This window comes from Mesoplodon bidens, assembly GCF_964165515.1.
Source record: "Mesoplodon bidens genome assembly, chromosome: 13".
Lineage (NCBI taxonomy): Eukaryota > Metazoa > Chordata > Mammalia > Artiodactyla > Ziphiidae > Mesoplodon > Mesoplodon bidens.
Window position 1 is genome coordinate 9379600 of NC_138169.1, and position 24474 is coordinate 9404073.

Below are 24474 nucleotides of genomic sequence, written 5' to 3' on the forward strand. Positions count from 1 at the left end.
TGGGATTTACAAGGCAAAGCCTCGAGTTCTGTCATCACATACTAGTTTGAAATTACTTGAGTCTCTCCTAAGATCTTATGTCCTAAAACCAAAGATTGATTTTGTTCTCTACTTAACCGGTGCTATGCCTGTTCTTTTTGGAAGAATTTTAAGCTAGGTAATACACTCCACACTTTATAACCCAAGCCCAATGGGTTATAAATGGCCCAATTGGACAACTTTATAGGATTTTGAAATCCTACAAGTGATACAATTGATAATGTCCAGGGCATAGATTAAAGATTTATGAAACTGACACCAATTATTGTTCATCATCTTCTTCTTGTAGTCAAAGAGATCTGGGAGAATATCATAAGTAAAAGAATGCAAACTCTGAATTTGTCACAAACATGGAGCAGGAAGGAGCTAGAGCTCACAAGGTCATCCTCCTTCAAGTCAGGAGCACACTGCGGGTAAAGACACAGCCTATGCCTGAGCGCCAGAACTTGTAGTGCAGACTTTGCTCTTCTCTCCACAAGCAAATGTCAGTTCAAACAATCCCTCACTAGGAGGTCCTCTCCCAACTCCCTAAGAGACATCAGTTTTTGATAAAAGAAAGTGCTTTTCAAATGATACTCTCTCCACCCACTTTTAATGTACTCGAGAAATACACATTTGACACACTTGTGACAAATATAAAAGGACACAACACTGTGTTCCATATGAATTAGGGAAGGGAGAAGAGAGCAAAGATCTGTGTATAAAAACACTGGTGGATGATTTATAATAATTTAAAAAGTAGCTCTTGAATTTTGCTGCCAAGTTCAAATGAACCCAGATAAAAAGAAAACTATGGATACAGATGATGTCACAACTCCTTAAGTCCCACACCTCCCTAAGTAGTAGGGGAAGACAGTTCCATCTCATCGCTCTACTTCAGAAACTTAGTTCTATCCAGGTAAGAACTCGAAGAATATGAGCATCCATATTATAATCCATCTTGGAAAACAGACTATTTGAAGGAAAACAAATCCAAGTTGAAACTGTGTGGTTTCCAGAGCAATTTATTCATTAAAGGCTACTCAATATGCCATCAACAGTTCTCCTGTGTGTATTGTGCTGATAAACTGACACTGAGAGAATTTAACAAGTTCATCATTTAATAAGTCTGAATTTATTTTCACCACATGGTATTATACATGGTCATCTGTTGAAACATATTTCTTTTTAACAGATCTTAGTTTAAAAAAGTCATAGATACTGTGAGTTCTGTATAAACTGCTGGATAGTAAGTTAGTTCCTTTGTTTTGACTTATAAGCCTCAACTTCACCGCAGAATAAAGAATGTAGGCCAAAGAAAGCATAATCAGTCACTCGTATGAACAGTATTGTTTCTATAATTTGAAGCTTTCTGAATGGATGGGCTCAGGCCTGATGTAACTGTAAAAAGATTACTTAATGAATAGGCTATATGGAAATCGTACAAAATGTTATTAACTTTAATCATTAATAGCTTAAACAGCACTATATTACTAATTGCTATTCAAACTCAAAAACCTGTTTTTGAATCCCCATAAAGGCGGCAGATGTACACAACCATGCCACCTTGTACTTAGGGGGGTGTCAATATATATTTCAACAGAAACTTTGGCTTCAGGAAGAGTCACAAACATTTAAAATAATGGCTTTAATCGTCATTTTAAGTATATCGCAGGGGAAAGTGTGCTTTAATTAAATATACATACCAGTGATGCTGGCAAGGTTGAAAGTTACTCCTAATGTTGATAGCTATAAAAACTAGCTTGTACATAAGACAATGAGAAAAAAAGCAATCCCTTTGAAAAAAAACAAAAAAGAGTTCACAGTGGTTTGTATCCAACAATATGCATTTTATGACAATAACATGTACAGATTGAGCACCCTAGGGCTCTCTTTATATCCTAAAGAAAGTGAGCATTTACATTATTCATGGGCTGTACTGAATTAAAAAAAAGATCAGTTGTACACTCACCCCTTAGAAAGGATAAAATGTCCTGGGGTGTACAGCTTTAACACCATCATTAAAGTTGTTTGCAAAAAGGAACAGAGAACTAAACAAAACAAAACATTTTTCCTTGGGAGTGGAGAGTCTTTCATTTGCTGTTATAACCAGCAAATACTATTCATTAAGTCAAAAATGGAAGGGGGGGCCCACAAACACTTTTTGAGCAAGCTGACCAATACACATTACACTTTTAAAAATGAAGGTTATACACTGTATGTTACAAGTCCGAACTAGGCAGTGTCAAAATGACATCTATTTCTTTGCTTGCTTTGTGATCATACCCCTTGGAGGTGTTACGGGCCTCGTGGCATTCGGCTTCTTTTTTTCTGCAGGTTTTAAAATCTGCAAGGATTCAAAAGACCATGCATTTTAGGAAATGCACTCAACCTCAAATCTTAAATTTCACTCAAACCTTTTTTCAGAAAGTTTTTTGTTTAAAACTGACCCAACAACTTGGAAGTCCCCACCGGCATATTAATACAAACCAAGCTGACAAACATTTTGGTAATAAATGCTCTGATGAACAGCTAAGATATATGAGCTGAACAAATTATTTTGCCTATGGATAAAATGACAATTTTTGGAAGTCACACCTTTAGGTATCCCTTCTGATGTGGGGGGGGGTTCTTTAGAATAGTGTCCCTCAAACCCCTAGGGCAGCAGTTCCCAACCTTTTTGGCTTTTGTGGAAGACAATTTTTCCACAGGGCGGGGCTGGCGGCGATGGTTCAGGCGGTAATGCGAGGGATGGATGAGGAGCGACGGGGAACGGCAAATGAAGCCTGTCACTCACCCAGTGCGGCCCAGTTCCTAACTTGGCCCCGGGGATTGGGGGGTTCCTAACTTGGCCCCGGGGGTTGGGGACCCCTGCCCTAGGGAATCGTGTCACAATCTCTGGGAGCTGCAAGCTCTCCCTGATACTTGGTTAAATACAAAAAACACCTGTTTTAAATTCAGTTAACTGATGACTGCCTCATGACTTCAGTGGCTGTATTTTTGTTATGATTGGGCTAGCTGAAGTCATACAAGTTTATTCATAACAAGTGAATGAGAAAAAGATTGAGGTAGACTTTATGTGTAAATGATTCTTTTGTGCCAAGTGAAGGCCAAATGATGTCATGGTGAATCAATAAGAGGTTTTATAGGAATTAGACTAGAGAGAAGTGGTGGGAGAAGTGAGTAAATTACATAGCACATCTGGCACATGGCAGTCAGTATTACTTTCACGTGCAAGTGGTGATTTACTTTTAGCTGAATGTTGCACTGACACTGTAGTTTTAGACTTATAGTAAAGGAGCCATAAGCATACGAAGCTAATATATTGTGGTCTTTATGCACTTAAATAATATAAAAACAGTTAAATTCAACACTGGAGGAAGCGTTCTATGATAATTTTTTTCCTTTAAAAGGAATTCACTCATTCCTGAACTAGGACAAACACCAGTTAAGGGAAAATAAAAATTCAGTCTACTCAACATAAATGAATAGTAGGCAGAAAGTAGCACTTTTAAAAAAATCAGTAAAATTCAGACATAATAAAAGGAAACAATGCTGAAAGCATCCTCTACCTGAAAAGAACACATTAGTGTTTCATCCACACTCATCATGGCACCTGCATTGTCAAACTCTCCACAATAATTGGGTGCAGAAAACAGAGTGACCAACTGCCTCTTTGCAAAAAATTCATATCCATCTTCAACCACCTTGGAGAGAAAACATTTTCAGTATAAGGAGGTGCAAATTTTAGGTGGGTAAAACCACTCTTCAGTTTCCCGTTGAGCCTGATATCCTGTAGGTCACACTTCCAGAGACGTTTTGTATAAATAAGCAATACCTACCCACCAAAATCAACAAGGAGAATCTGTGCTCATACACATGCTCTTAAGTGTACATGTAAAATTCAAAATCAATACCTGATGGGCTCTACATATAAGATCCAAATCATGCTTATGGAGAAATTTTGCAACCACTTCTGCACCAAATGTGAAGGACACTCCTCTGTCATTTTCACCCCAGCCTAAGACATCTTTATCGGGGTCAGACCACAAAAGATCACAAAGAAGACCTTGATCTGGTACATCAGTTGGTCGCATAATTCGCCGAATCTGCTCCATAGATTGAAGATCTGGTGATAAACCTATTAAATGGAAAAAAAAAATTGAAGAAAACAGAACTTTAAAAAGGATGTTAGACCTGCTGTATAAAAAAATAAATAAAATAAAATTCAAAAATTCAAAATAATAATAATAAAAATAAAGGCTCATGTAGCAATGCTCCTTACCACTTAAAAAAAATTAAAAAAAAAAAAAGGATGTTACCACTTTAACAGATCCATTTGTCTACAGAGACACCCAGTGACTCTTACAAAGGCTTACATTAAATCTTTGGCTACGTTTTCTTATTTAGCTTTGGTTAAAAAAAGGCGGCGGGGGGCGGGGGTGGTGCTTCCCTGGTGGCGCAGTGGTTGAGAGTCTGCCTGCCGATGTAGGGGACGCGGGTTCGTGCCCCGGTCTGGGAGGATCCCATATGCCACGGAGTGGCTGGGCCCGTGAGCCATGGCCGCTGAGTCTGCACGTCCAGAGCCTGTGCTCCACAACGGGAGAGGACACAACAGTGAGAGGCCCGTGTACCGCAAAAAAAAAGAAAAAAAAAAGGCGGCAGGCTCTGTCTGGAACTTATTACATGCACTAATTTGCAAGGCACAGTGTGCTTAAATAGCATATGGAAAGTTACCTCAACATACAGAGCACCCTGGTGACCATTTGTAGTGACTGGGCATAGAGGATGCAGACACTTAGGTGATGTAGCTTTCTAGGAAACCAGCGCTGTCCAAGGACCATAAAATCTATCACACCAGCTCAGATGTAGCTGACTCTCATGAGTTTAAAATCACATGCCCAACTCTACCAAAACCAGTTTAAGTATATAAGGAAGGCAGGGATAGTGGATTTACTAAAATATAGTGAGTTGGCTCTTTGATGGTTGTCTAATTTCTGACCACAGATGAAAAGAAATCCTCTTTGCAATTATTATTTTAATTACATCATATACAGCACAACCACCAAGCAAAATAACTTTTAACATCTAAGTCGAAAAATTTCTGAAAGGATCAAAAACAGACCAAGGGGAAGTCTATTCACATTTTCAGTATCCTAGAGGATCTATGGTACAGCATATTAACTGTTTATTTTATATTCAAAAATCCTTTTGCTCTATTTTCAAAGCTGTTACAGAACCCTTAATTCCCTGTAACAAATCAATTGGGCACTCTGGACTTGTATCCAAATGATCCTGGATGTGCCAGAGTGGACCCAAGATGTAACACAGCAATATAGGAGTTACCTGACAGAGGAAGTTATCCCAATGATAACTCATTGGGATGATAAATGTCAAAGTGTACACTCCTTAGAAGAGATCAAAATCTATGTGGAATTAAAATCAGCCCGCATACCTCCATGACAGCAGAATATTTTCTCATCCACGATGGCTGCTATCGGTAAACAGTTAAAGCAGTCTGTGAAAGTTTTCCATAGTTTAATGTTATATCTTCTTTTACCTGTAAAAATTTTGGGATGGTTAAAAAGAGACTGGTGTTCTGTAGGTACATTCCCTCAGGACAAGTCCTCCAAGGCAGGTTCTGACTACCTTAAGTAAACAAAAACTATGCTTTTATTAAAAAAGAGAGAATCAGATATATATAATACTTGGAGATGTCTGATTTATAAGCAACAACTTAACAGTTTCATATGAAGTATTTAAAAATTCCATGGAAGTCTGAAATCAGAATTCCAGATATAATGATTAAGGATAACCATTAAACCTCAACAATTATTTGATAACACCAAATCTGTTTGACATCTAGTCTGTTGTGTTCACTCTCAACCTGCAAGTAGGTTCCTATTTCTAAAGGCAACTAAGAACAACTCACACATGTGCCATTATAATCTTCCTTCTGAGGAAGCCTCTGAGAGTTAACACCCATTTCATCTACCACCACCCTCAATAAGCTACTGGAGCCATTTAATTCCCAGCCCCCCTAAATATTCTAGTAGGAAGCACAACGACTACAGAGGAATACAGACTGCTTATTGCAGGCACACCAGGATAACCCTAACATGCTGCACAAACACTGAGAATGCCCCCCCACCAAAAATGTTACAGGGTGGTTTATATTCCCACCTCACTAACCCATATATTCCATGCATTCTGGAGTCACTGTGTGCTTTGAACAGAAGCATACCTTTCAGGTACTGTTTCCACAGGAAAATTATGTTTTGAGTAAAAAACCCACTCATAAATCCTGGAAATACAAATCTTTCTGAATTGGATGAGGAAGACCCAATTGTTAGGGTGCCTTCGTCTCCTGTACACTCCATACTAAAAAACACCAAAGGTTAAAAGCACAATCTTACTCCTAAACCAAGTTTGTCCTCAGTCTCTTCTCCATTTTTATCCTGTGGATACTGAAAGGTTTACAGCTTTCAATGTACCCTTTCTTTTGAGTTCGAGAAGGGCCCAAGCAACAGGCTTCCTGAACCCCATCTTCCACTCCACTGCAAATCAAGTCAGGGAGAAAGTTTAGCACAGGTTTGAAACGCAATGCAAATTCAACAAACATTTGACTTCTCCCTTTGCAGAGGAGGATTTTTGTTTTTTCTCCTAATAGTTTATGTTTCTCTATGACTGGGTATAACCCTCACCATGGTTCACCCTGATTTGTATTTCTTTGGAGGCCACTAATTCCCTTTGTCTCATATCTTCCTTCACTGGAGTTTTCTGGAAGCCTAACAGAATTCCTCTCTACAAAAGCCTGAAGGGGAACCTGTGCACCTCCAATTTCCAACAATGGTAATAATACAAGAACAGGGCTGGGCTGTCATAACCCCTATGTATAAAAGTGATTTGGTTCTGTCTACATTTTCTACTGAAGCCGGTCTCTGAACAACATTCCAATGGCTCCCCTGGATTTTTCCTTTGCTCAGATGCTGCATTTGCCAGTGCCAACAGATTCTCTTCCTTCTTGAAGTGTGCTTCACTCCTTGATTCTTTAGTTTCACAACGCACTCCAGCTACTCTTATGGATTCCTTTGCTATTTTTGTTGGCTTCTCTATCAAAAATTAAGATCCTTGGGCTTCCCTGGTGGCTCAGTGGTTAAGAATCCGCCTGCCAATGCAGGGGACACGGGTTCCAGCCCCGGTCCGGGAAGATGCCACATGCCGTGGAGCAACGAAGCCTGTATCCCGCAACTACTGAGCCTGCGCTCTAGAGCCCACGAGCCACAACTACTGAGCCTAAGTGCCACAACTACTGAAGCCCACGCGCCTAGAGCCCGTGCTCTGCAACAAGAGAAGCCACCGCAATGAGAAGCCCGTGCACCACAACAAAGAGTAGCCCCTGCTCACTGCAACTAGCGAAAGCCCATGCACAGCAACAAAGACCCAATGCAGTCAAAAATAAATAAATTAAAAAAAAATTTAAGATTCTTCCTCCTGTTGTCTCTGAGCATCTTAACTAAGTCCTGGGCTCCTGCTTCCTCTCCTCTCTACACTTCCTCCCTAAGGCCACTTCAGACCACTAGGAGCATCTGGCTCCAGGATTCCTGGATAATTGCCAAGGTCTCTTCAAGCTTCCAAATCCTCAGATTCTGAGCCAGAACCCCTAATGCAGCTTCCTATTACTATAGACCAGACAGCTCTGGTATCAGAAAAGGATAACACACATTCACATTTTATCCAACAACAGATACCTTGGCTTTTCCAGGACTACAGTCATAAAATGGGGGGGGGGGGAGCAATTGTAGCACAGAGTGCTTGTTACACTTAGGAAATAATTCTACCACATAAAACAGTGGTTTTTAAATTGTTCCATGATGATTTCCATTTGAATAAAATTTTTCAGTACAATAAAATTTTAACAAAATTATCAAGGTTTTTAAAAAAAGTTGGCAAAGCATCAACTGAAAGCCACCTAAGTCAAGAACACTTTTAGGCCCACAAATAGACTGGGTGGCAAATTCTACCTGCCTGATGGGAGAGGCGAAAGCTGGAGTACAAGGTCATTACATCAGTCTTGAGGACGAACAAGAGTCAAAACTGATTCCAATCAGTGCTGACCTTGTAAATCATAGGGCCTCACATTAAACAGAAACAAAAATGATGTAGCCAATACCCTTAGACTAGGATATATGTCACAACGAAGAGATCTTATGGATTTGAACTTCATTAATGAAAACATTAAAATACTTGCTAACAGCTGTGTAAAAAGGAATCTGTTCTAAAAAGTAGTATCTGTAACAAATACCTGAAACAAAATGTTATAAAATTCTCTGCCTCTCATTGCATTACCTAAGGAGTAGTACTAACTGCCTTACTAGTACTTCTCTAATAGACTCATTGTCAATATCAAGTATCTTTCCTGACCAACTCAGGTGTCCCAGTCAGTTCAGAACCCACAGTATTTTTCTTCTTGGTAATCCCTCCTGCCTCATCCTGTTTTGTTTTGTTTTTAATTTTTTACTGAAGTATAGTTAATTTCCTCCAGCCTCATCTTATGAGCTGGGTCTCAGGGCCATAGGCATACATATATAGTCATGTAAGAGATTGCGAGTACGAGGGCCAAGTCTATAAACATAACCTTTCTAGCAATGTACTTCTAACAAATACACTAGCTGAACACATCTATGTGAAACTGAGATGGAAAAACACCATACCCTGAGAGACTATAGGTTATTATTACAGTCTAGGGGAGGGTCACAGTGACAGTGCTTTACCAGTCTTGTTATAATTATATTGGCAAGTGCTAGTAATTCAAATTCCTTTTCCTCCCAGCCTGAACTCTCCTGCTGGCAGAAATGATGAATACAAAAGGAAGACGGAGGTAAGGATTTTTTAAAATTAAAAAAAAAAAATTTTTTTTTTATAGTTACTTAAAAACAGCAGCACCAACAATAAAACTCTCCACCAAAACTGATTATTTTCAAGGCTTTAAGAAACTTGTTTCTGGGACTTCCCTGGTGGCTCAGTGGTTAAGAATCCACCTGCCAATGCAGGGGACATGGGTTCGAGCCCTGATCCGGGAAGATCCCACATGCCACGGAGCAACTAAGCCCATGCGCCACAACTACTCAGCCTGCATTTTAGAGCCCGCGAGCTACAACTACTGAAGCCCACACGCCTAGAGCCCGTGCTCCACAACGAGAAGCCACTGCAATGAGAGGCCCGTACACTGCAACGAAGAGCAGCCCTGCTCTCCGCAACTAGAGAAAGCCTGTGAGCAACAACAAAGACCCAACTCAGCCAAAAATAAACAATAAAAAAAAATAAATAAAATGAAATAAAGAAAAAGACTCTTGTAAAAAAATAAATAAAAATAAAAGGCTTACTTCATTTAAAAAAGAAACAAAAACTTGTTTCTGTCAATTATCAACTCAAAGTGCACCTCAACTAAATAATCCAAAATGGGTCATAAAATGTATGAATTATAAAAATATTTTTAATTAGCTTCCCCCCCCAATTCTGTTTTCTCCTTTCAGCACAATTTCAGATAGTAACTGCTATTTTTCCTGGGGTGCAGATGTGCCAGAAGGAAAAAAACTACATTACAAATTACAAAAAGTAATTATTTGTATATTGCAAATTTCCATTTATATGAAATGTCTAGAAAAGGCAAACCTATAGAGACAGAAAGTAATTAGTGCTTGCATAGGGCTGTGGTGATGGTTGCATAACTATGAATTTACTTAATCACTGAATTGTACACTTAAGATGGATGAGGTTTACAAAATGAGATTTTATCTCAAAGTTGTCAAAAACGAAGCTAATTATGTGGACAGATTCTCAAGAGTTGTACTAAGAATTAAATTATCTGTGACTATTCATCACAAAAATTATCTTAAAGAAATCAGCACTGTGATCGCTACTTCCTAATCTAATCATCACATCATACAAGAATCCAGGGCATTATTATACGGCAGTGAGTGCTATTATTTTACACCAAGAAAGAAAACCAGGATAAAAACAGGTTAATGAAATAGTAAATATGAGAAATTACAATACTACATCTAAACTCGCAAATCCTAACAGAAATATGTTCAGTTTATGACCAAGAATCTCAATTTGAGTAAATCTTCCTTAGACGTAGAAAGTACTTACATTCATCATAAAATCCATAAATTCTATTGATGCTGGCACATTCGTGGTTTCCTCTGAGAAGAAAAAAATTCTCGGGATATTTGATTTTGTAAGCCAATAAGAGGCAGATAGTCTCCAATGACTGCTTTCCCCTGTCCACATAGTCCCCAAGAAACAGGTAGTTGCTTTCTGGCGGGAAACCACCGTACTCAAAAAGTCGAAGCAAATCATAGTATTGTCCATGGATATCACCTAGAAGCAAGAATTTTGTTACCTAGTGTCTTCATACATATAGTCCAAACCACTAACATTACTAATTTCCAAACTTGTATCATATTTATTAGTTCAACTGAGCTTAGTGATAATTTTAAGTGTATCCAGCCTCTCACACAAAACTCAACTAATTGAGACTTTATTTTATGGAAAGGATTATTAATGCCTAGGCAGGGCTTCTTGCCAAGTAACACGGTTTTCCTTTCAGGTTGGCTGATCAATATCAGATCTCCGACAGCTCAGTCTCTGGGGATCATGTCAGCAGAAGTGCTGCACTCTTAACAAGCCCTGGCCCGGTGTGAACAAAGGTGTACACACACTACACCCACCAATGCATCTGGCTTTCAATGTCTCCCTGCTAGATAATGCCAAAGAGCATTTTACTTAAAAACAAAAACAAACACCACAAGATTCATCAATGCAGTCAAATATGTTAGAAGAATAAATATAGCATTTCTCAGATAGAGTTTAGTTTTTATACCAGTTATCTGCATCTATCATGTAGAAACAGAACTACAAAACGGCATATTTTTAGGCATAACCAGTGTTGCTTTAAGCTTAAATATAATCCCTATATACTCATAATTCGGGCCTTTTTTTAGCTCTCCATTCTGTTTCATTTCTTTCCTTTCTTCTGCAATGTTTATATTCGTTTAGTGAAATAATTTTAAGAAAAATGCGAAGCACATCTAAGCACATTAAGTCCATTAGAGGTATTTATTCTAAGGCTACAATTATTTAATTTTAAGTAGTTCCAGGTTACTCATAAATAGTAAATAATTTTGTTGGCTAACACAAGGTCATCTATATATCCTTGACTCAGTCAGTCAATCACGTAACCAAAGATAACTGTTAGTGTGCCAAAACTTACCACATATTTTGAGTGGTGCTTCAAGTTCTAGAAGGATAGGCTGACTAAGAAAGATCTCTCTGGACTTTAAGCACAGTCCTCTGATTTCATTCTCCTGTAGCTGGACATTCTTACCAGGCTTGGACCCTCTCACTGTAGGGGAGAAAAACCCCAATTTAGTCAAGAGAAGTCAAAATGAGATTTAACGTAAAAATTAAAAATATCGGAAAAGGTAGAAGTTTTAAATAAAGAGGAGGCAAAAACATAGTTTAACTACTTTCTGGCTGGGCTTTATTTTCAGGACACTTATAAAGAACATGATTTTAATGCCTAATTAGAATCTTAAAATCTTAAGACAGGATTTCAGAGATTTAATTGCATTTTCTACACCAAGGTAAGACTTCTTTACAGTATCCTGATCAAGGGGTCATCCTCTCTGTGTATGAATAGTGTTAGAAAAGTCTTATTATCGCTTGCGAAATCAGACTCCCCCTGGGCACAGCTCAAGGCCTCAGTTCTGCATCCAAGACATACAATTGGCCTGGTTCACCTATAACCCGCCCACCAGGCCAGCTCTTTTTGCCTCTCGTCTTGTCTTCCCTTCCCTTCTCCAGCCTTATAAATGAATTAGTATTTGTGTAGCAGGAGCTTTTAGAGATTGTCATGTTACTGAGTTGGTTCTAAGAATTCCTCGTTTTAAAATGTGAGATTGAAAATGCTCAGATCTCCCCTCTCAATCAGTGTTTTTCAGAGGTCCACAGGTCTCTCAAGGGTCCCAGATTTATCTATGAAAAAACTTAAGTGTTGTTTTCATTTCATTGAAACACACTGTATGCCTGCTGTGCATTATTTTGCTGTGCAACTTTCTGGGCCTGCATTTGTGAATACAATCATGCCTCTACAGGGCAAAGGATGTCAGCATGTGCTGTGAGAAAGGTTTCCTAGTAATTTGAACAGATAAAAATTGAGAAAAGGCAAAAAGAAATGGCACAGCACCAAGTGTCCTAAACTCCCAAGTGCCCGCATCAGAGCACTCTGAGTTCTACTTACTATCAAAGTGAAGCACAAGATATCCTCTGGCCTTATAACAATTCATTTATCAGCAGGTAAGTAGTAGTAGGAAATAAAATTCTGTTTTGATTCCAGTTGTAACAGACTAGACAGTTATTAAATACATAATAAATAGCACTGAATTGCTAAACTTACCTTAATTTCACAGTTATGAACTGGCCTGCTTGCCAAAAACTCGCAATCAAAGTCTTAATACTTGTTATGTACAAAAGATTTATGAAAGCAAGCATTCTCCAAATTAGAATTGAAGCAAAAACACCGGACCAGACTAAATACAAAACTAAGGCTACATCTTTCCACCATTAAACCCAATATAAAGTGATGAGCAGATTAAATCAATGCTGTTAATTTAAATTTTATCAGTTTCGGAGGCTTTGTTTGTATTCAAAATCACAAAATCATTTGGCCTAATAGCTGAACAAGAGCAACAGGTTTAACTGGTTTGTATCTAGCTTTGTTCTGTAAATATCTAAGTAACATTACAGAGTAATAAAAACTACAAGTAAAAAACTCTGATGTCTGTTGAGAATTTTTTTCCATTAAAAAGGGCTGTGTCCAAGTTTGAGAAATATTGTCTTAGGGGAAGCCATCCTTCAGCCTGAATAGCCACTGAAACTGAATTCCCTGAAGAAACAAGTTTTGAGCAGAAATGGAAGGGTGTTATTTTTTTTCAATGAAAGACAATAAATAAGAAAGCATGACACGTGAGAAGAGTCCAACTCTTGAAGGGCACACACAAAAAAAGAAAATGTTGAGTGTGCTGAACTGGGAGCCAGAAGCCCCAAGTTTCTGTCTTGATTTTATAGCTTGGGCAAATCACCTCTCTGGACCCCAAAATATGTAACTAAACTAAACGACTGCCAGTCTCATTCTGATCAAATATTAAGAAACAAGAAGCAATTAAAGGGAAAGCATAGTAAGGATAATCTTTTGAGGGAATTATTCAAAATAGACACGTATATAATATTTACAACAGCAACTGAGCTATCTGTACAACAAAAAATGATTTTTTTTCCAGAACCAAAGTCATTTTTTCTCTCTAGACACACAAAGGAGAGAGTTCAAGAAACACTCCCAATGGAAAGATGTGGGATCCCTCCTTCACTGGCCAGAAAACCCCAATCATTAGTGATTTTACCACAAGTCAGCCAGAAGTTTGGGCAGACTGCCCAAAAGGAAACTTTATTTTTGGCTAGGGGACTCCTAGATGCTTCTGGTTTCAACTGGAATCTTTTTCAGAAGAGCCCCCACACCTGTAAGTGAATAGCCCACTCTAAGTCTTTTGGGAGAATATGTAATAACTGACTTACACCTATAAGGAACACACAGGCTATTCTTTTAATATGAATGCTATCATATTACACCAATGCATCAGATTAAATCAATGCTGCTAATATTAATTTTACTGGTTTTGGAGGCTTCCCACTACCACCATTAGACATAGTTCATGGTAATTTTAGTTCTCTTATTCTGTTTGTCCCTCAAGTGGAAGTGTACAGAGATTAGTAAAGAACAATACTAACAATTTAAAAAGTATTCCTAATGTGGAGTGAGGATTTTTTTTTTAAATTGGGGTACTGTTGTTTTACAATGTTGTGTTAGTTTCTACTGTACAACAAAGTGAAGTAGAGATCCCTGCTATACAGCAGGTTCTCATTAGTTACCTGTTTTATACCTATTAGTTAGTGTGGTCTGTGTTAATCCCAGTCTCCCAATTCATCCACCACCCACCCCCCGCCCCTTGGTGTCCATAGTTTGTTCTCTACCTCTGTGTCTCTACTTCTTCTGCCTTGCAAACAGGTTCATCTGTACCATTTTTCTACATTCCACATATATGCACTGGAGTGAGGATTAAATGCAGTTTTTCCAGAATAAATCAAGATATATTTTATATTTGATGAACAGCACTCATTAAAAACAACACAGTCCCAAAGCTTCTTAAATTCCCTACAATTAGCTCAAAAAATAAAATTATAAAAATAGAAACTGCCAAAACCATCTACCAACTGGCGAATACCTGCTTATCTTTCGTGACTGCTTAGATATCACTTCACTCTGGAAAACCTCTCTTAGCCATCTCCTCTTCCCTCAACAAGCCTTCTTTATGCTTTCTGAAATTCTCTCACAACACCTGGTCACTGCCCAGCACACACTGTGTATTATAATTGCCAGTCTGCTTCCACCTATTCATCTGGACCTCCTGGTAGAGTGTAAACGCCAGGACCACACCACTTGCTCTGCAGTGTACATGCCCATGGTCAGTACATGGTAGGTGCACAAAATGTGTTGCATGAATGAAGTCTGAATAAATCTCTGTTAATTTGTGGCATTACAATTAGCGTGCATTCCAAGCTATATACTTTTTTTTTTTCTTTTCTGCGGTACGTAGGTCTCTCACTGTTGTGGCCTCTCCCGTTGCGGAGCACAAGCTCCGGACGCGCAGGCTCAGCGGCCATGGCTCACGGGCCCAGCCGCTCCGCGGCATGTGGGATCTTCCCAGACCGGGGCACGAACCCGTGTCCCCTGCATCGGCAGGCGGACTCTCAACCACTGCGCCACCAGGGAAGCCCCCAAGCTATATACTTTTGATTAGCAAAAAACAAGAACAAAAATTGTCCGTGCCTTAAAATTACAAAGCAATAGTGTCATCTCCCCATAGGCTTTACTAGAGTTTCTAGTTGTGAAAATTTAGGATTACTCTTAAATTTCAAGTTGAAGATAATTTATGCAACAGAAGATAAAGATTTCAAAATGGGTTTTGGCAGTCTGAGTGAACACTGCAGACATTTCTTAAAAATGGCCTATTGGCTAACAGCATAAAAGTCTACTTTCACTATTTTCAGTGTCCATCAAATAGAATCATGCATTAGTTGTAGCTAACACGAACCGAACACTTCCCAGGCTTTATACTGCCATTCAACACAACAATCCCATGACGTTAGGCACTGTCACTTTTTTGGGTTACAGGCTCGAAGAGGCTCAGCAACTTGGTCCAAGATCACAGCACTTGTAAGGACACCAGGCCCCAACTGATTCTAGGTCTGAAGCAGTGCTTCCAGCAGACCACCCTCCCAATTAAGAATTTGTTCTTCATCTTGAAAATAAGTTTAAAATATACGGCATTAACTTAGAAACAAAACAAATGAAAGCAAGTAAACTAGCACATAACTGTTTTTGTCATTTTACAAATTCATAAGCAATAATAAACATGAAAAAGTGAAAAAAAAAGGAATTTCTTCTTCATTAAGCTTCTAAACCAACGGAGTTTTTATAGGACAAACTACTGAAACTCCAACATACAATCATTGCTCCCTAAGAAAAATTTGATATGGGATATAAAATCATAAGGCATCCTTACATATAGGAAGCATTAAATAAGAACTAAATGATGTAATCTGTTTAAGACTTTCAATATTCATTTTTACCATGCTTCATTCAAATATTCAACAAAATAGTTGCTAGGCACCACTGCATGCCAGACCCTGTGTTGGATGCTGGGGATACCTGGGCAACAGGACAGACAACTCTGTCCTTTTTCTTGAGAGGTTTACATTCTAGTGGAGGATGCATAAAATAAGACAAACTAGGTAACCGCAGATTATTATAAATGCTGTAGCTAAAACCAGCCATCCATAAAAACTATAAAACTAAAAGTTTATCTCAGGGACATCTTCAATACCATTAAAAACACAAAGGCTTGAATATCTACTTTATCGCTATTAGCTACAAAGAAAAAATGCAAACAGTACAGCTCTGCTCAATAAAATCAGTCACTACTTCGTGGTTTAAAACCCTCACTGTGCTCTGTGCATGATGGGAGAAACCTACACAAAAAGGAGACCCTAGGTGGGAAACTCAAGGGCTGTCTCCTCATGATACCTTCCTAAGTAGTAGTTCAAATTGCATGTATCAAATTATTTCAACAATTGCCAACAGAATCCAAAATATTCCAACAAATAAGAATTCCATTTTCCAGGTGGAATGTTTCTCATAAGTCCAGGTGCTAGGCACTGCATGGAAATAAAATCAGCAGGCACAGTGAACATACGTAGGTTAGTGATTGATATACCAAAACGGTCAACTTAGATCTTAAATGTGTGACTTCTCTTTCTCTCTCTCTCTTTTTTTTGCTGCACCGTGCGACTTGTGGGGGAACAGCTTATGGGATCTTAGTTCCCAGACACGGGATTGAACCCGAGCCCTCGACAGTGAGAGCTCAAAGTCCTAACCAGTGGACCGCCAGGGAATTCCCAAACGTGTGATTTTTGAGCGAAAACTTTTCTTTATCTGGTTAAAATGGTAGATTCTGAAAAAAATGCACTATGGCTGTTACCAGCAAGGACTGCTCTGTTCTGACTTACCTGATCATTTATTTATCTGGCAAATCACTAACATGAGCACATGATAAAAACTCCCATGCAATTTTACTGAAAACAAACTGATAAAAACCTGATATAATAAAAAGAATGTCATTGGTGATTATTTGCAATGCGAGCTTTTTCTCACAAAACAACATTAACTTTTCTGACAGCCTGGTAACAAAGCAGAGATGAAAACCATAGAGGGAAATTTAAGACTACTCTGGGATTATTTATGAGGAATAAGCAAGTATTCTTCTTGCCCCTTAACTGTTAAAAGAAGATCATAGAAAAGGAAGAGCATACCCACCAAAAAGCCTCAGCTGAACTATAATCAAGTTTTAAAACCTAAAACTGGCACAAGCGGTGTAAAAATAAATCAACAGAGATTTTGCTAATAAGATAATCCTATTAAAGTAGGTGGCAATCTTAACAATATGCCACATCATATTCATTTCAGTGACAATCAATAACCTCACAATATCTGACAGATTTAGGAAAATAAAACCTCAAACCAAAACAAACAAAAAACAGTGAATATGTGTAACATTAAAACCTTCCTGCAAACAATGAAGTTCTTTTCTACAAAAAATATAAGCCACAAAAATGTTAATCGAGAATCACTTGGTTTCTCTGCAAAGTCACCAGCAGGAAGACATCCACTTTCTGGCCATCTTAATTTCTAAACCACTCCTCCCCCATCCTGACTTTCCTAACTGCTGGTGTTATACTTTGGGCATTTCAATGTGACACCAATTTTCTCAAGGCAGATAATCAGGATATAGCTGCAAAACACTGTCTATTGCTCTCAATAAAGAACCTTGAGTTTTCTACACCTAGAGTGAAGCCAATTTATTGAAAAATGTTTAACTCTCTACAGTCTAGCCACCAATTCTGATAAACTACCACTGATTAGACTTCACATCTGAACCTACGTTTGTAATGAGTGGTTTTCATTTTCATAAGCCTTAATATCAGTGACATACACTCTCTTCTAGATGAGGGGTGCCAGTAAACCCCAGAGTAGGGGTGAAATTGGATATTTCAGATAAAACATCAAGACCATTAAGTAAATCATCTGTTTTTACATGCTTTGGATACAGTGGTCTGATCCTAAAACATAAAAATTTGTCCCAGAATTATATAAACTCCAAAGAGACTGAATCCTTCCTTTTTCTTCTTGAATAAGATTTTCCAGCTTCCTCATTTACAAAGCAATTCATATCAGAATATTATCTCCTTCACAATTCAATCTTTAAGGTCTACTAACAGCCGTGATGGTAGGTTAAGTGAAATGATTTCCCTGCTTCAAGATCAGTAATCCTCACCCTAGTCAAGCAGACTGACTGGCAGTGGCACATACTTTTGCAGAATAGGTTATTATAGGACTGCGGTGTCCCAGATACAAAACAATCTCACCAACCTCTACCGCAGACGGGCTACCAATGCATGGCGCAGCATGGCATGCATTTCCCCAGCTTGGAGGAGCAAAGCCTGGCCTCCTGCTCCTAGGGCTAACATTCCCTCCCTCAAGCACAACAGAATGACACACACCATCCCGTTAGATTTCACTGCTGCCTCCTGCTACTGACAGGCGAGGCGGCACTGTGGGCACAAGGAGAGTAATCCTTTCATGCCGTGGTTTCGGATTGGTGCAAGCTGCTGATCGTGCCTCTAAAAGAGCTTTCTTGCCTTACCTTATAGGAGAGGACACGGCATACAACTGACATGCGGGAGGGGTGGGAAGAGCAGGGGGCTCACAACACAGACTTCTTGTAATTTAGAGTATTAGTAACACAGTACTTTAATATTAGTGTCTTTATCAGCAAAATGCCCTATGATCATTGATTCCAAGAAAAGCCTCTAATGGGTGAAATTATCTGATGTGTAAAGAAAAAATAATTGCAGAGGTCTCATTAGGAAAGATTATTTTTGTGTTCTTTGGTCAGCATTTTAAGATTTTATTTTCTTTTTGCCATTACAATTGTCCTTTATTATCTTCAGGACCCCTGTCTTTTAAACATTGCAATATAAACATATTTCATTTCACACCGAAAATCTAAACACACGGGTTACTTTTACAAGTCAGAGGATTAAGTTAGTAAACGCTGTCTGAGGGCCAGGGCAGAGGTCATATTTAAATCACTAAAGCAAGTCAAGCAATTGTGCAGAGCTTGGCACAGTCGTTCAGTTTGACAACCGCCATCTTCAGAGCCAAGATGCTTCTTGCAAGTCAGGATGTGAAAATAAGTTACAACTGCCTGCTCTGCAAGAAAACCGCTAGCCATCAGCGCTCCCCGAACGAGATCACTTACAAAGTTATTCTGCCTCAAACCTCACTTTTCTCCAACACAGTAGGACTAGGAGACGAACCAGAAGCTGGCTTATTCTCTAAATCCAAAGTTTTACTGTGCAGTTATTTAAATAAGTGAACATGAATGATGCGAAGGAGTGACAACCTTAAGGTTTTATCACCCACAAGGCAGAGATCTTCTGCGGTGGGTTGCAGAAGTGATGCCTCCTTAAGGAAAATTCACTCAAAAGTTTAGAGTAGAAAAGAACTGCAAAGCTGTAGTGACTAAAATCTAAAACCAACACGGTATTCTCTTATATACTCAATGGATCATTTTCAACCGTTTCTCTGCCAATTTAACATTGACTAGAAAAGAAGGAAATTTACGTCTGTTGAGCAGCTAGCTTATTCCCGAGGAACTAAAACACAATGCTTTACTAATTTCAATGAAAAAAATGAAATGTTAAAAAAATCTGGTTTTCAAGTACAAAACATGCATAGAAATTATTAATAAACAAAGATTGATCTCATTATAAATGATCCAAGTTTATCAAGGCAAATTTCTTGGCACAATTTAAAAAACAAGATTAAAATTAACAAAATGTTATATGAATACAAGAGTTATGGGCAACCCTGGACTTAACAAGACTTACCTAATCTTAAAATTCTAATGTTTCTAATCCACAGATTCCATTTTTTCCTGCCTTCTCAACGAAATAAAGCCAGCTCTTAACTAGTCGCACGTGTCCCTGCATAGATATGCAGAATTTACAATTTCTGAATGAAAAACAAATTTCTAAGTTCTTTTCTTATTGCAAACGGTTTAATCCGTTTCTGACCCACTGCTGCCTCACATAAATCAAAGAACTGCAGGAACTAGCATTAGAAGTGTGGTTCTTCGGTTTGCAGGGCAGAAGTTGAAACACAGAGAACAAGCGTATGGATACCAAGGGGGGAAAACCCCAGGGGGTGGGGATGGTGGTGTGCTGAATTGGGCGATTGGGATTGACATGTATACACTGATGTGTATAAAATTGATGACTGATAAGAACCTGCTGTATAAAAAAATAATAATAATAATAGAAAAGAAAATAAATACATTCATGAAGGTGCAAAAAAAAAAAAAAGTGTGGTTCTTAAATAAATGCCAGGTACTGAACAAATAAGGTTTTCACCCACAATGGCAGCAACATTTCAGGGGTCTATTTAATGGGTTTTTCTTTTAAGAAACTATAAAATGAAAATACCTTACAGAGATCAAGAAGAGATATTTTTAGGAGTTTCATTCTAATGACTTAAACAAAAGATCTGCAAACTCTAACACCAGAACTGTCCAACTGTTTATGCTCTCGACTCCATCTCTCACAGCATTTATAGTCCAACAATACTGTAGAAATGTACAAAGACAAAAAGCAGTTAAAACTCAGCCAAATCTACATTATCCAGTATTCAAATTAAGAAAGGGATTTGAATTCTTTCAAAGTTTGGAATTAGATGTTAGTATTGATAGATGTGCTCTGGAATTTGGGGGGTGGTGAGGGGTGATTTCATTTCGGCGTCCCTCCTTAAAATCCGAACTAACTTCATCCGTCTCCCACATCAATATAAATCAATCGCCAGGCACCTCACGAGTCTCACAGCCAATATTTAAGATTTGTTTTAACCTTTGCTCAACCACTGGACACCTCCTTCCTTCATACATAGGGTGACTTGAATGACTTGTAGCTCCTGGCTGCCTGGGTTTGAAATTTGACTGTTACTGTGTGACCTTGGTCAAGTGACTTCACTTCTTTCGAGTCTTATTTTCCTCTGAAAAACAGTAAAAAAATAATAGCACCTACCTCGTAAGGTTGTTGGGAGTATTACATGAAATCTGTAAAGTCCTCCAAAAAATGCCTGACACACAGTAAGCGCTTTAAAAGCGCGGGCTAACATCATAACTGTATTTATCCGATGAACGCAAAGCGCTTAACACAGAGCCTGGCACACTGGAAAGATCCTAACGCAACTGTCATCACTGCTGGCTTCTCGGTTCAGAGGCACGTTCAGAAAAGACCGCGGAGACCTCTTCAAGATAAGGACAACTTAAAAAGAGTATTTGGAAGGGCAGGAGGAGATGAGTTCCAATATCCCCTTGAGATACGAACGTTCGTCACCAAATAACAAGTAATGGGCCCCTCGACCCCAGCCTCACAAAAAATATAAATGAGCAGGATAGGAAAGAAGCCCCAAGCCCGGTGGAATCCATATCCCCATCATGTTGCTTTCCAAGAGAACGAGGACCAGAAAGTTCGTAACGTGCCGTCCTGTAAGTTGGACTGGGCCCCCAACCTTCATCCAAAGATTGGTCGGGTGTGCGGGGCGCACTGGGGTACGTACCGGAAACGTGGGGGTGGGGAGCGGAGTTTTCAAATTTCAAGGCTAGTAGAAAGGCTGCACCCTCGTGCAATGAATGAGTGAAGCCAGGAGTGTCCGCGGGTTGGCCCAAGTGCGGAACCCCGGGCAGCCTCCCTCCCGCTGCAGCCCCCGGCCCGCGGGCGAACTCGCGGGGCTCACTCCTCTCGGCGCTGCAAGTCCCAAAGGCCTCCCAAATCCCCCTCCCCCCGCGAGTCCCCGGAGCCGCCCGCCGCCCCCTTCACCTTCCAGCAGCCGTTGGATGATGCTGTCGATGTTGAGCTTATCTATATCCGCCATCGCCTTCCCACCGCCGACCCTCCCGCAGTGGCGCCGCCGCCGGCTCGCGCCCGGGATTTACACCTCCTTTCCCACGCCACGAGCACAGAGATGGTGGTGGTGGCGGCGGTGGCAAAAGCCGCGGCGGGTCCCCCCCAGCCGCCCCACTCCCTGCTTCCTCCTTCTCTCCCCACTGGAACCACGAGAAGAACAAAATGGCCGCCGCCTCCTTAGCCAGCCTCGGACGGCGCACGGATGCGCGCGGGGAGTGCAGCGGCCCGGCCGGGACTTCTTTATGGGCCATAGGGCACCTGGGAGGGGGCGGGGCCAGAGGGCGGGAAGGGGGCGGAGACTGTGAGCGTAACTGTGACGGCGCGCGGAATCCTTCCGCCAAACGGGCCGAGCAAATAGGCCCCCTGGCGGGAGCGTGAGTTACAAAGTTGCACGCGGGAGTTGGGGTTGGAGGAGAAAATGCAGCTGTGTACCCGAGGATTGCGGGCTCCGCGGGACGCTGTTCACTGGGGCCAGGTTTTGCAGACCTGGTCACGTGAAAAGCCCACGGAAGGGATTCGGGAGTCCTGGAATCTCCCCTTAAGTTAAATCTGGGGTGGAGGTGAACAGGGAGGATAATAAAGAGAGGAAGGTTGACTTTATTTGGTTTCAGATTTGCTGGGATTTGGAGGAAAGGAAAGGTTTATTTGATGACTAATAAAGAAACTCCTCTCCTAGGTAAATAAAAATGTTAACAGTTATTCTTTCTGAGTGGTGGAAATATGGGTATTTGTATGTTTTTTGTGCTCTCTGTAACTTACATTTGGGGAAAAAATTTTTTAATCCACCCTCAAAAAAATTTTATCATCCCTATCTTTGGATTGTCTTTCTTGAGCTCGGGAAGTTATATAATCATCGGAACGGTTACCCTGATTCCAGCCAGAACGAAGATGAGCGAGCGTGTGCTGCAGATAAAGGGAGAATTTGCAGATTTCGCGCGTCGGAGCTCGAGGCCGGAAGAGAAGAGCGAGTGTGCATCCACGGGCATTGCGGGCGGGTCCCGGGTTCTACAGACACCCCGGGAAACTTTGGCCCATTTCCTTTGGCTTCCCAGTCTCCCCAAGTGCATCTCTCTCTAGGAGACCCCTCCAAAATGTGCCACCTCCGGGGGCTATATGTCTCTTCTAGCTTGGTTTTGAAGTGCAGTTTACGCTCAGCAAACACATCTGCTCTCTTGCATCCTGTCTTTTTCATTTAACTGCTTTTTCCTGCAGCGCTTCACAGTTTGCAAAGCCCTTTCCCTCCCCCTAGAGAAATTAATCTTGTTTCTCAAGGCACGCAGGATGCACGAATTCCCATCCTGAAATGCCACCGAGGTGGTTGCAGCACCCGGGCATCCAATCTCAAAATCGGTGTCCCCCCGCCCCGGGGGGGCCCAAGCGGTGGGGGGCCCAGGCTCCTTGCACAAGGACCTATGGCCTCCCTGCTGCCAGCTTGGGGGCGTTAGGATTCAGAGCTCCCCTTGCTTGGCTCAGCTGCTCACTCCACTTTCCCCAGTCACCAACTCACTCTCCCGCGCTGTCGCTCTGTTCACCAGAAGACACACAAGTGTCATTTGTCAGCCCAAGGCACAGAGCCCAGTTGGTGACATCAGAGTTGATGCCCAGAGCCGCTGTGAACAGCTGGCTGTCAAGGTCAGGGTGGCTGTCCCCGGAGTCCACGAGACTTTGGGCTCCTCCAAAGCGCATTGTGGCAATGGCAATTAGAGCAGGAATATCAAAGACAGCGATTCATTCAGCAAATATTTATGGAGCACCTATTCTGTGCCAGGCATTGTTCTAGGCGGAGAAGCAGGGGTGAGCAAGAAAGACAAGGCCCTTCTCTCATGGAGAGTCATCTAGTAAGCCAGACAGACAAAAAAAGACGCAAATAAAAATAGCAGCTTCTGATAAATACAAGTGAAGAAAAACAAACACTGCACTTGTTTTCTTTGTATGTGTCAAAAATTATCTCACTGAATCCCCAAGATAATCCTAGGAATTATGTACTATTCCTAGCACACCCATTTTACAGATGAATTGAGACACAGAGGCTAGGTTGTTTGCTGAAGGTCACACAGCTAGTAAGTTTCAGAGCCACAGCTGGAAGTCAGGACAGCCAGAAACCAAAGCCCTTGTTCATATTTAATAAATTCTCACTGCAAACCCCCAGTACCTAGCGCAACTCTGGCACACACTAAGCACACAACAAATGTGGGAATGGTCTAAACACATCTCTATGGACAATAAGAGTACCATAAATTTCCTTGTGCAAAGTAGCAGGTGGGTTAACCTCTGCTGACATCATCAGGGCTGGAGGAGAACTTCAGACTGGACTGGGACACAGGGAGGGCCTCTGTCCACATGCCATTCTCTGCCAGGCAACTCCCCTCCAGAGTCCAGTTTTGCTGAAACATGTCTAAGAGAATTAGCTGGTTCTGAGCCTGAGAGGGGCATGAGCTCGCAGGGTAGGCCTGAAGGGCTCCCGGAAAATAGCAAACAGCTCTGGGAGGAAAGAATGTATCGCCTATTGACTTTTTTCTGCTGTTATCAACACTAAGGACTAGCAGACAAACATTTGCCAGAAAGGCTACTGTTCCAACAGGTGGAGTGTCTCTTCCCTCCTCTAGTTTGCCTATAGTGAGGAGAATGGATTAAAATGTACTTTGGGGGGACTTCCCTAGTGGTCCAGTGGTTAAGACTCCCCACTTCCACTGCAGGGGGCACAGGTTTGATCCCTGGTCAGGGAACTAAGATCCTGCATGCCGCATGGCG

The 24474-nt window shown here is 40.6% G+C and overlaps 1 protein-coding gene across 5 annotated transcripts; it reads right to left on the reverse strand.

Annotated features, from left to right (window-relative positions):
* Positions 1-1027: 1027 nt before the first annotated feature.
* PPP1CC (protein phosphatase 1 catalytic subunit gamma) lies at positions 1028-21902 on the reverse strand. 5 transcript variants are annotated; one of them, XM_081252663.1, is made up of 8 exons: positions 21637-21902; positions 11297-11428; positions 10174-10404; positions 5474-5578; positions 3936-4159; positions 3591-3725; positions 2305-2365; positions 1028-1419 (listed from the first exon to the last, which is right to left on the reverse strand). In XM_081252663.1, exons 1-8 carry the CDS (start codon positions 21689-21691, stop codon positions 1346-1348), a joined length of 1017 nt encoding a protein of 338 aa, XP_081108789.1. In that variant the 5' UTR covers positions 21692-21902; the 3' UTR covers positions 1028-1345. The 5 variants fall into 5 exon arrangements, with proteins under 5 accessions (XP_081108789.1, XP_081108786.1, XP_081108785.1 ...); XM_081252660.1 differs by lacking the exon at positions 1028-1419 and having other exon boundaries at positions 1848-2365; positions 21637-21901; XM_081252659.1 differs by lacking the exons at positions 1028-1419; positions 21637-21902 and adding an exon at positions 20839-20982 and having other exon boundaries at positions 1848-2365.
* Positions 21903-24474: the final 2572 nt, after the last annotated feature.

Bases quoted from the DNA above. Each gene is read 5' to 3' on its own strand.
- PPP1CC (XM_081252663.1), bottom strand. From the start codon at position 21,691: ATGGCGGATATAGATAAGCTCAACATCGACAGCATCATCCAACGGCTG. The intron at 10,405-11,296 runs GTAAGTTTTGGC...TCTTGCTTCTAG, and splicing joins AGCACCACTCAAAATATGTG to GTGATATCCATGGACAATAC. The intron at 1,420-2,304 runs GTATGATCACAA...ATCTTTTTACAG, and splicing joins GCCCGTAACACCTCCAAGGG to TTACATCAGGCCTGAGCCCA.